The sequence below is a fragment of the Mus musculus genome, chromosome 18 (genome assembly GCF_000001635.26).
Source record: "Mus musculus strain C57BL/6J chromosome 18, GRCm38.p6 C57BL/6J".
NCBI classification, from domain to species: domain Eukaryota; kingdom Metazoa; phylum Chordata; class Mammalia; order Rodentia; family Muridae; genus Mus; species Mus musculus.
In genome coordinates this window covers 77405680-77418196 of record NC_000084.6, presented here as the reverse complement: position 1 = coordinate 77418196, position 12517 = coordinate 77405680, and the positions used below count along the sequence as shown (strand labels likewise).

Here is a 12517-nt window from a genome sequence, read left to right as displayed (position 1 = left end):
AAACATTTGTAGGCTCATTAGTATCTTTATCTAAAAATATTTACCTTTTGGAGGAAAAATTTCAGACAAAATACATGTGTTCACACATTGTTTTTGCCCAAGAACTAGATGGAGTTGGGAGAGATTTTTAATATGAGGAAAGTGTGACAAAGAGAGGTATCAAAGAGGTGCTTAGCAGCCTCAGCATGTATAAATGTCGGCTTCTACATCTTCAGAAGAGAAAGCTACTGTAGAGAGCTGAGGACCTGGCTCTTCTCAGGATCTGCAGCCCAACTATATAGGTTAACCTGCCCGTGGTATTATCCTGCTTTTGGGACCAAGCCTGCCTGAAAGAACACCCTCTTCTCTCTGCCTACATGGGAACAAGATCACATCAATGACTCAGAATTTGTTTGTATCCAAGAGTCACCACAGGGCCAAGGCCATCAGTCAAGCTCTCTGGAGAGTCTGGAATCTGACAGTGTAGCCTTTAGCTACTGTGTGGAACTGGGCTGGCGCTGTCCACAGTGCTGAACGATCTCCTCCTCTTGCAGGGTTTTGACAGGAATGAGAAGAAACTGGATAACTGGGTGTCAGGTTTTTGCACTGCAAAATATACACCAAGAAAGCCAAGAGAGTCCAGATATGGACACAATAACTGTCTGGAGAAGGGGGTGTAGACATCTAGAGGGCTCAATCATGAGCTCAGCTGAGGTTTATGGTCAGGTCCCCATTTCAATCAAGGCACAGAAGACCTTTAGCCCTGGAGGAAACTGAATATATGATGAAGGCATGAAATACAAGGAAGGATTTGAAAGTCCTGAAGAAAGAAATAATTAAATACTATTAAACTTACTAGTTCTCTGTTATATCACAGGTTAGCATCAAGGAAAAGTCAAGGCAGTAGAACACACGGAGCTAAATGTCAAGCGTGCTGGCTGGTTTTATGTCAACTTGATACAAGATAGACACACTTTAGAAGAGGAAAACTCAACTGAGAAAATGTTCCCAACAGACTGGACTGAGGGCGAGGCCATGGTCCATTTTCTTGATTGATGACTGATGTGGATGGGTCCAGTTCACTATGGGTGGCACCATTCCTTGGCTTGTGGTCTGTGTACTATTAGAGAACAGGCTCAACAAGCTATGGGGAACAAGACAGCAAGCAGCACCTCATATGGGCTGGCTTTCCCTCAGTTCCTGCTTCCAAGTTCCTGCCTTGACTTCCTGTCCTTAATTCCTTAGGTGATAGACTGTGATGTAGATCTAAAGACAAAGAAAACTCCTTTCTCCCCAAAGTTGCTCTTAGTCATGGTGTTTTATCAAAATAGAGAACCACAATTAAGACAGTCATGTAAAGAAGACCGAATTCAGTCACACATAAGCTATCTGTTTGGGGAGGGAATTCATGTACAGCTGGACAATAAGTTTTCATGAAAAGGTGAAGACATAAAGGTGCTTTCTAACCAGAGGTAGGGAATTCCAGTTATGGCAGGCTGTGTGCTTGGAACCATGACACAAGGCAGATGTTCCTGTGGCTGGAATTAAGTGTCAAGTCCAGAGTGGGAAGCAAAGCTGTTCAATGCTGCTTACAAGCACTGGACTGTTTCCCCTTTTCAAGCATAGAGAATGGCTCCTTTTTGTCCCCCAGTTCCACAAGGCTCAAGTTCAGGGCTGTGGAGACCCAAGCTACAAAAGTTAATACCGTTTTAAGCACTATTACTGGGTCATTCATCCTTGTTGTGCTTAATGTGTAGCAGTTAGCTTCTCTGACACTGAGTGGAACTGCATCTGGTTGTCTGTGTTTTCCTTTGTCCCCATGGACTTGACACTCTTTCCCTCAGCAGCAGGCCCTGAAGCAGATTCTCTGCAGCAGGCACCTGATGAAAGACCCCAGGGAAGTCTTTGTTAAATAGGAAGATCTTAGGCCCATTCCTGTGTTCCTCTCTGCTTCTCTTGGATGCTCTGAGATAAGAAACTCTCCTTAGCCAGGTTCTTCCTCCATGATAATATGCCTCACTGCATTCCAGAAGCAAGGGAGCTGGATGACCATGGACTAGAAGCTCTGACACTGACCCAGAATAAGTCTTCCCTCACTTGCCTAATTATGTCAGATATTTTGCCTGGTGACAAGTGAGAAAGATGAGCTGCTAAGCACTTCACTTTGTCTGGATGAGACTTCTACCTGGACACCTGATAGTAAAGCAAGCAGATAGAGGATGCTTTCCCCCACCCCGCCAGTTTCCTTCCTGGCTCTCTGTCATGGAGACAGTCAAGGTGCAGAATAATGACTGGTGGGATGGACATGTTGGGTTAAAACAACACCAGAATTCTTACTGCTGACTGATTGCTGACTGCTGACTGACTGCTGACTGACTGCTGACTGACTGCTGACTGCTGACTGACTGCTGACTGACAGCTGACTGCTGACTGCTGACTGACTGCTGACTGCTGACTGCTGACTGACTGCTGACTGCTGACTACTGACTTCTGACTGACTGCTGACTGCTGACTGACTGCTGACTGCTGACTGATGCTGACTGCTGACTGCTGACTGCTGACTGCTGACTGCTGACTGCTGACTGCTGACTGCTGACTGCTGACTGCTGACTACTGACTGACTGCTGGCTGGTTCATTGGCTGCTCTGTGGTCCTGAGGTGAACATCCTAAGGTCTCTATGTTCTTTGGTTAAGGTAGAGAGTCACTAACATGGTTTTGTAACACAACATCACAAAGCACACACAACACAACTAAATGTTTGTATTTCTTCCTACCTTACTGGGTCCCAGGACCACTAGGAACACATAGATGTTCAGGGCATGAATGACCCAATATATACAAGAAATATGACAATTGTGAAGTTATGTTATTGCTTTGAACAACAGCTATTTTCTTTGTGTTACCTGAGTTTATTGTCATATGGGAATGCTTTGACTGTAACCCCTTGTTGAAACAAGTCAGTGACATAATTCCTTCTGGAAGTGCAAGCAGCTGCTGAGTTGGGTTTATCAGTGATTAGCTGCAGCAAGATTTGAAGAGGTAAAGTGAGGCAGTCTCAGGACAGCTCTGTGGGAGGTGAGGAGACAGCAGGAGGCAGGAGAGGGCCTTGAGCAGACAGCTTGGGGGAAGCTAGGTTTGACTCAGGACGCTGGAGGTGAGTTGGAGGAAAACGGCCAGCATGGAGGTGGGTAAGTCTGAAAATGAACCTTCAACTCTGATATCAAACAGAAGCTTCAGGTACAAAGCCAGAGTAAAGAGAAGCCTGCAGAAAGCAAAGCAGCGGTCAAAGGCATCTGAAGGCCATGAATTCCATCATGACAATTGACAAAGTATCCCATAAGTGCCTTGCAGTTGAAAAGTAGAGTTCTCACTTGGCTTGTCTCCTGCTGAAATTTATAAGTGAATATGGCTACCTTCAGACTCAGTGTTGTAAGGGGAAAAGTATAATACTGATAGGAAATCCATGGGAAGTGGACTTGGTGAGACTTTCTTCCTTCTTTCCTTCCTTCCTTCCTTCCTTCCTTCCTTCCTTCCTTCCTTCCTTCCTTCCTTCCTTTTTCCTTTCTGTCTCCTGCCCTCTCTCCATCCCTCTTCCCCACTTCTCTCTTTCAAGTACAGAACCCAGAGCTTTGTGCATGCTAAGAAATTATGCTACATTTAAGCTACTGACCCAACCGAATCTGTTTTTTCTTAAATTTTATGCCTGAATTAAGTAGGATCCATTCTCTGATATTGCAAAAGCAAGGAATCATTAATCTTCCATGGAGAAAGTGGAAGGAAAAAAACCACAGATATAACAACTGCCCCGGAACACCAGCCCTCTAACTGATGGTATACCCAAATGGTGCAATCATGGCTGAGCCACCTTCCTGCTGGCATAGGCAGAGTCTACTTATGGAGAGAAGTGGGGCCAGGGAGCACTGTCCTAAGGAGACTCCTTACCACCCTGGTCTCAGGCAGTAGCTACCTTTGTTGTCGTGCCAGACCCTCAGTTTGCAGAGGTGTCCCAGGCTCAGCATGTCAGAAAAGTTGAAGGTGTCTGTGTTGTTCCGCTCAAACTTGTTCCAGTTGGCTGACTGCTTCAGGGCCAGGGTCCCACTGTCTCCATTTTCCCCGAAGATGATGATGAACACATTGGCATCCGTGCCTGCCCCTGGGAAATATACAAGGTGAGACTCTGGGAGCTGGCCGTTCTCCACAAAGCCCTCTGCTCTGATCTTATTCCCAGACCACTGAGGCACACGGTGACAGAATTTAGAGTCAGCGAGACTTGGGAAAGAGTCAGAAAGGACAGAAGTGGTCTGGGCCTCTTAGGTGTTGCAGGGAATCATGGAGTTGGCCTGGTCTAGTTGCTTTGAGAGGCATGCGTCATAGGTTTTCAGGTTAAAGTCCATGGTTCCTGGGGCCCTTTGTGGCTTTCAGTTCTTGAGAAACTGAGGCAGTGAGGCATTTAAGCTGCCTTGTGATTTTCTGTGTTATCCAAAAGTCAACAAAATATATAGAAGCTAGACAGAACGATTAGACCCTGACATTAATCTTTTGTACCCTGTATAGCTTGCCAACATCATTGTATCTGGCAACTACCATTGTATTGATCCTGGCAGCTATCATATTCTATTTCTGAGAAGAGTCTAAAGCTTGGGATAAACTTGTCTTGGGCTCAATCCTGCTGAGAACCCTCATCCTGGTTAAGATTCATTTCTTATTGGCCATACCTTGGCCTGGTAAGTAAACGCCAGTGCTTACAACACATCCAATTCTACCTCCCCCACCCCCTTTCTCATTGCATGATGCAATTACTGTTGGTCTAACCACAATCAGGGTCATGTGAATGCTTGGCCCAGAAATGCACCTGTTCCTGGGTCCCTCTGTATGTATGTCCCTTCATACAGGCATTCGCCATGGTTGAGAGGCCAGAGCTCCTGGAAGGACTGTGGGTGGGGCTTCTTTGTGATGCACCTGTTACTACCAATAAACTTAATTCTCTGTCTGAGAGTACGCCATAAAGGAATAGAGGACCGTCAAAGAATGTGGACACTGAGAACTTTGAACAATAAAGAGGAAGGTCCACTATGAGGTGAAAAGGGAGAGGGACACTCTAGAAATGAACTCTACCGAATTCACAGAGCCATCGCTTACTCCTGAGATTTCCTCCAGGATGGCTGACTCTTTGGCAAACTTCTCTGTTAAAAGTGTAAGCTGTCGTGACCAACAGGTCATCTATGGTGAATGTGAATGAGTCTGCCAAATTCTTTGTTATCCCTTTAGAGAGGCAGAAGTCTTGGCTGGGGGTGGTGAGGGGGATGTAGGAAGCATGTCCTCCTGGCTAGATGAGGGGTATCCCTCTCTTTGCTTAGAAGTCCTTCTTCTGGGCGTTCTGTCAGTTTGATGGCTCTGTTTGTCTTTCTGGATATGACTTTGACATTTATCTGGGATGCCCCTGTAACTCTTGCTTCAATTTCTATGGGTAAGGCTCTCTACTCTGGCTCTTTGGAAGCATCTGGGCCACATCTGTCTTGACCTCACCTGATGGTGTGTTAGCTCCACCAGAATGTCAGACTTATGGGGTCCCTGCAGTCCCATCTCTATCCTCAGTCCCTAGGACAGAGTCACATACAGATGATTATGAAGCATAGTGTGCCAAGGTGCCCAGCACTGGGGTGAGAGGCAGAGAACAAAGACAGGACCAAGCATTGGCCATGTCCCTGAAACCATCCTCTACAGTTCTCTGAGAGGACAGAGAAGAAACCAGTTTTGTCACTGTGAGAAAATACTTTGACCCCAAAGAGTGGAGATGATTTGTCTCTAGAAGGTTATATGAAGAAAATGCCCTAATGAGAAACTAGTTTCCACTCATGAGTTACCAGTGGAAGACAAGGGGAGAGGAGGCAGGCCACAACCTACCCAAGATGTCACTGGTCTTCACCGAGACTGTGTAAGATGTCCACTCCATCATCTCCTCTCCATCAATGACTGCACATATCTCACACACCAGCGTCTTCTTTCCCTTCTTTTGGGACAGCCAGTCTCCATAGTAGAACATGGTTAGGTCTCCTGTGTTCATGTTCTTCAACAGGATCTGGAGAGAGGCCATGTAGAAATGTACTCTGAGATACCTGAGCACCATTCCCTGAATCCCCACCAGAGCTCCCTGATTCAGACTTGTGGATGTAGGTGAGGGCTCTGTTCATGTGCTCTGCTGAAAGTCCCATGCAACCTGGAAATTGGAAATTTATCTGAAACGGCTTTCACAGGAAAGCAATAGAGAATGGTGTATAGAAAATGTTTGCTGAGTGAGCGACAGAAAACAAAATGAATCAGGCCATTGGCAGCCTGAGAGCAGGGCACTGACATTTGTCAGATGGTGTGGATGCAACGTTGTTGGCTCAATGAAAGTGTGCAATGGCTACACAGGAAGGGCAGTCTGGGGAGAATGAGGACAGATGGCCATGCATGGATGAGGGATGGGAAGACTATTTCAGACAAGCTTGCAGGACTTGTACTATAAATTAAACCATGTTCTGCCAACTCTGAGTGTATATATTAAAGTTCCCATCATCAAAGTCTTGGGGTATGACCTTATTTAAACTAGACGAGGTCACAGGTGGCCTTAAGCAAAGTAGCACGGGGAGATTTACACACGGGGACACGTGCACATGAGGAAAGTGCTGTGTGACAGCTGATGGGGCTTGAGCACAACCAAGGTCAGATCCTATGCTGTCTTCAGAGGCACATGGCCTGCCAGCACCTTCATTCTCGCTCTTCTGCCTCGTCCCTGAATTCTGGAGCTTTGTCACACAGCTGCAGGAACCTGCCTCACATTGTACAAGGGGGCGCCTGACTCCAGAGCCAGCCCATTCAACACTGGGGCATGCCTGTGGGGTTGTTAGCTGTGTCATCTGTTTTCATGCAAACATAGTAAGCTGAGATGTACACTGGGAGCCTTCTGCTTCATAACGGTGAGTGACAGTGACTGCCCTCTGGTCCCCAGTGTCAGGGTCCTGAAAGGTCAGGTAGGTATACAAATGGTAATGAGGAATACAGTCACCTCCTTTCCTTGGGCAAAGCTGAGCCTGTGGCTGTGTGCAGTTTGTGGTGTGTTTTGTAGGCTGTGTGCTCAGAACAGGGAGGCAGAGGCAAAACAATGAGACTTCACCCTTCTGCTATTGTAAGTTTCTCACCATCCCCTGCTCAAGGATGCCTTCAGCCTGCCTGAGAGCCTCAGGATGAGCCACAACCTGGCTGCTCAGGTGAACTCAGGCTCCTCCAGAGAGAAGGCAGGGAGGAACAGCTACCTAGCAGTGTAATTAAGTGGCACGGGAAGACCACCACCCAGCCAGCTCTCACTGCCTCAAGTCTGCTTCTCTGCGAATCCCACCACATCTCTTGTCCCAGGTGACACTCACCCCAAGCCTTCCCCATCCCACGCTCTTCCCACTGTGCTGTGTTCTCTGGCAGTGACTCGGCTCTTACTAGAAACAAGCAAAGCTTCACTCCCTGACCAATTCACACCGAAGCCCATGGTCAGGACAGCTTATACCCGAATAGCATGGAGGAGAGGTAGGCAGGGACAGAAAAAGGGCACCACGCGTGTTACCCTCTCCAGGAACCACTCTGGCCGGCTACCCATCCCATCAATGCGGATGCGCATCTTGGTGAAGGGGGCGATGTCCAGGATCTCCATGATGAAGGTGTCATTTTGTTCCCGCTCAAACCTGGGGGAGGGGCATGAAGAAGGGAAGTTGGTAAGCTAGCCCTGGCCATACATCAGGCATTTCACTACTCAGCAATGGCAGTTCCCCAACTGCTCATCCTTGGCTCCCTGGGTGGGATCTTGAAAGACTGAGTTAAGCAGACTTGGCTGATAGATACAGTCCCGAACCAAGAGCTCCCAGCCTGGGTCCTAGTCCCATTTGCTGGTTCCCTACCTTTCCTCCTGGGACTGAGATTCCTCACTTGAAATCTGGGGAGAATGGCATCTACCCGCAATTTCACAAAGCTATCCTGGAGACCATAGATGGGAAACAAACGTTGAAGGTAAAAAGAGAAGCTTTAGTGACATTCTATGAGGGTCAAGGGTAGGGCAGGTTGTATGCTGCCCAACAGTAGAAGACAGATTGACCTCATTTCTCTGTGTGCAATTGTACAGCTCAGCACAGTGGCTCTGGATCGGTCCCTGTTCCCAGCAGTTGTGAAGTGGGAGAGAATGGAAGACAACATTGTTCTTGTGGCTTTCATTCTCCTGTCCTACGGCTGCATCATCTCAGAGATACTGCACGATGCAACCTTCACTACTGACTGGTTGCTCAACTGCTGACTGATTCTATGACTCTGTTGATGGGGCCCTGGGGTAGTGTAAGTGGTCCCAAAGAGATGACTACAAGTGGCAATTGTTATAGTTCTTTGGGTACAAGACACACTTTTAAAAACAGACCACATCTGTGTGTGAGAAAGAGAGACTGTGAGCGCCACATGGCAAGAGCAAGGACTTCCCTGCCTTGGAGACAGTGTTAACTCATAGGACACCTCTACTCTGACAACTTATAGATATGCATTTCATGGCCATTAGAATTCTTTATGGGTGGGGAGCTTAGATTAGGAGAATGACGTGCTCCTGACTAGTCTACTGCAAGCATCCCCATAATGCCTATGTACATGTATGTGCATATGCATATGTGCACTGGCCTCCATCTTGGGCACTTGGCTTTACTTGGAATAAGTGTCTCCTTGCACAACCCCATGCTGTGTACAAGTGAAGAAAAGAAGAAAAGAACTGGCTTGGAGAGATGGCTCAGAGGCTAAGAGTACTGACTACTTTTCTAGGATACCAGGGTTCCATTCACAGAGTCCACATGGCAGCTCATATCTATCTGTAACTCCAGTCTTAGGATGTCCAATGCCCTCTTCTGGCCTCCATGGGGACTAGGCACCCAAGTGAGTGATACACAAATGTGTATGTAGATGAAGCACTCACATACATAAAATAAAAATAAGTAGCTTTTGGTTTTCTGATACAGGGTTTCTCTTTGTAGTCCTGGCTGTCCTGGAACTGGCTCTGTGGACCAGGTTGACCTTGTACTCAGATCTGCCTGCCTCTGCCTTCAGAGTACTGAGACTAAAGGCATGCCTCACCACACCAAGCTGGTAAATTTATTTTAGAGGACAAAAAAAAAAATGCTATGGGCATTGGTACTTAAGGAATGCTTCCCAGAGGAGGGATATTTACTCTTACTCTTGAACAAGAAAAGTGTTAGGAAAGAGCAACAAATGGAAGGCAGCTAGGAGCCCTTATGGAGTACAGTGAGGGGAACAGCCAATCTGGCTGAGAACAGAGTTGGGTGGAGGTCGGGTGTGAGCAGGGTAAGGGGTCAGGCTCCCTCTGGGTACCTGGCCTTCTTCTTGTCCAACTGCACCTCTTCTGTGCTCCCGTTGATGCCATAGAGGGTCATGAAGATATTGGAGTCAGTACCTCCACCGACCACATCACCAGTCCATACTGTCATTTCATAAAGCACCTGCCATGAAAGGGGCGAGTTTCTGACCCCAGCCCTGCCAACCAAACCACTCAACGCATCTCAGTGACCCTAGGGAGGAGAGACATGCTCTCCATGCCCTAAAGCTCTGAGTGGAATCTGGCACCGTTGGCTGCACATGTCCGAGGAGGTGCACATGTCCGCCACGGTGACGCAGTCAGTGGGGTTTGGCAGAGACATTGCATATGATGGGAGCCTGTCACATGTGCCCAAGTGAAGGTGGAACTGTGGACTCAGGAGCATCTAGGGCTCCATCTAAATCCAGGTCTGCCTTCTGCTAGATTTTTACCTGGGTCCAATGGCCCAGCTCTATCCTTAACTCCCTCTGTGGAGCGATGTGAAGATACTACTTGTAGACTCATGAGATACCCAGGTGACTCACATATAGTTGCTGCTGGTGCTGGGCCTGCCATGTGTGTAGTAGAGCTATGAGAGCATATGGTATGGTACCATGTGTATAATAGCCATACAAGTACATAGTACGGCACTATTTATATGGTATGGTGCCAAGTATATTGTATGGCACTGTGTGCACGGTAAGGCCAGACATGAGAGGATGCTTCAGTGGCCCTGAGTGCCCCCAACTTCCTGCCACAGATAGTTCACTCCTGATGTCTGTGAGCAGAGAATGCCCTGGTGGGGAGGGGTTGAGGGGGGTTTAGAGTTCTGCCCCAAGCCACATAATAAAGTGGGCAATTAATTACCTGTTCACCTAGTTTCTACTTTAGGTTCGGATTGTGTTTACAAAGGACCAGATTCCCTTTACCTGCAGGCCCTGAAGGGAGGGCAGAGCTTCCCCTCCCTGAGTCTCTGAGGTAAGGCCCTTTGGAGGCTCTTCTTAAGAGGTGGCCTTGTATGGAGGGGTCACCTATGTGCAACATCCTGGGGTCCTGAGTTTTTAATTCATCCTTTCTTAACAGATACCCACAGACCCGCTAGTAGCTCTGTGAGTTGGGGTGACGTGGAAAAATGGCAAAACTGCCACATTCTGTCTCACCCGAGCAACTGGCCAATTGTCATGGTCTTCAGGGAGCTTCGGATCATGAACTGTGTGTGTCACATGGTGATTGTGGTCATGCCCTGGTCGCTGTTCCAGACAGGAGATTGTGTATACGGTCCCGGACTCTTCCCCCAGTCAGGACAGGGTTAGGAGTAGCCTGAGAGCTTGGCTCACAGTGGAGCACAGGACATTACAGTGGAGAATGGCCAGGTAGGACTGGGGGAGTTACTGGCAACAGGCAGATACCTGTCCCTTTCTTGCTCTTATTCATACAGACATGAAAAATAGAAAAGTCAAAGTGAGGTTGCTGGTGACCTGAAGAGAGCAGCTTCTGAGGCCAGGCCCCTGTGTTCTCTGTGTCCCTCATTCCTTCTATATACAGACACATGTCCTTTTACATAATTGGCATGTTTCCAAATGATAGATGGAAGCAGGATTTCTGTCACTCTGGTTGACATCCTGGAGAGACACCAGTCCAAAGGGCCCTGCAGTTTATACAATGGCTAGCCTGTGCTCTTTGCTCTGTGAATAGCCCAATATAGACATGCATTTTCTCAGACTGAGCTGGGAGGAGCTGCAGTTGCACAGGGTGTGGTGTGCTTCAGGGAGTGGCTCAAAGGCACACAGCGGCTGGGAAGTGGGTCAGGGCAGAGAAGCCCAGGATAAGCAGTAGGTTTACCCATACTATCCATCATCCACCGGCCACAGAGGGAGAAGTCTGCTGCAGAATGTCCCAACCACTGACTCCCCTGCTGGGGAGGGGCAGGCACAGTCACAATTTCCCATGAACGATCTTACAGCGCAGAGTACAGCCCTTCTTGCAGCTCCCATCACAGGACAGCCAGGGCTGCTTGGCCTTGACCTTGATAGGTGGCCTGATTGAATGGAACTGAGCTGCTGTTGGCTCCAAAGCTCGTGAAGGAGAAAGAGAATACAGGGTCAGGTGACCAGGAGGCCTCTGGATCACCAACTAGATGTTTGTCTTTGTACGAGCTGCCTTCTGCTTCCTGTCTGGCACTAGACCGACCTTTGAGATTATACAATTCATGTGACCCACTAGACACCAAGTGAAGCTCTTGCCTTCTTGGTTTTTCTAGATACAAGGGTCTCACATAACCAGCTCTGCTATACTGTGAGATCTAGAGGCCCTCGGTCTCTGGTGTCCTTTGCCCTGTTGCTATGCTGGGGGTGCAGAGAACATGCACATCTGGGTAGAGCAATGAAGGTGCACATCTGAACAGAGCAACAATGGTACACATCTGGGCAGAGCAATGATGGTGCACATCTGGACAGAGCAACAATGGTACACATCTGGGCAGAGCAATGATGGTGCACATATGGACAGAGCAACAATAGTACACATCTGGGCAGAGCTGATACCATCTAAAGCTCTCTAGGGACAGTGAATGATCTCATTACTTTTGGCCAAGACTGAGCACAGAACACACAATGAAGAGAAATGTTATTTGCGCATGATGTAGGACAAGACTAAGGCCCAGAGAGACCAGGAGACTTCTCGAATGTCATACAGAAGTGAACTAAAAGAGAACAGTCTCCTAGTTTGAGATAAGTAAGTCTAACCATCTTTCCAGGCTAGTTTCTGTCAGTATGTAGTGATAACTCTCCTATCCTCTTCCCCTTCATCTTCCCTATGTCTTCCACTTGCAGGGCACATACATACCTTCTTCCCAATATTCACAACCATGGCGTCCAGGAGGTCAAAGACACGGGAGGTGACACCATCGCCTCGGTCCTTGGCAAGCCAACAGTTGCAGCGTAATGTGTACTTGGTACCCTGGGTAGGCACCGCCAAGCACAGCTCCTCCACCAGCCAGCAGCTCTCAGGGGAGGCTCCATCGTGGCCCAGCTGCGAGGCACAGAATCCCTGTGAGAATCTCGGCAGAGCTGAGACAAAAGCCTTCCCTCCTCAGTGTCCTCTCCCTGCCTTGCACTCTCACCCCCAGCCTTTCCTCTCAATATGCTGGACACTCGCTGGCCAGGGAA

The 12517-nt window shown here is 48.1% G+C and overlaps 1 protein-coding gene across 2 annotated transcripts in view; it reads right to left on the bottom strand.

The window, feature by feature from the left end:
• The window catches only part of Loxhd1 (lipoxygenase homology domains 1), a 161275-nt gene that overhangs the window by 24736 nt on the left and 124022 nt on the right, over positions 1–12517 (bottom strand). For both annotated transcript variants that reach the window (NM_172834.3, XM_006526434.1), the window contains 5 exons: positions 12195–12380; positions 9368–9495; positions 7578–7695; positions 5885–6059; positions 3948–4133 (listed from right to left, as the gene is read on the bottom strand). In NM_172834.3, the coding sequence (NP_766422.2) occupies positions 3948–4133; positions 5885–6059; positions 7578–7695; positions 9368–9495; positions 12195–12380 (793 nt within the window). The remainder of the gene's footprint in view (positions 1–3947; positions 4134–5884; positions 6060–7577; positions 7696–9367; positions 9496–12194; positions 12381–12517) is intronic.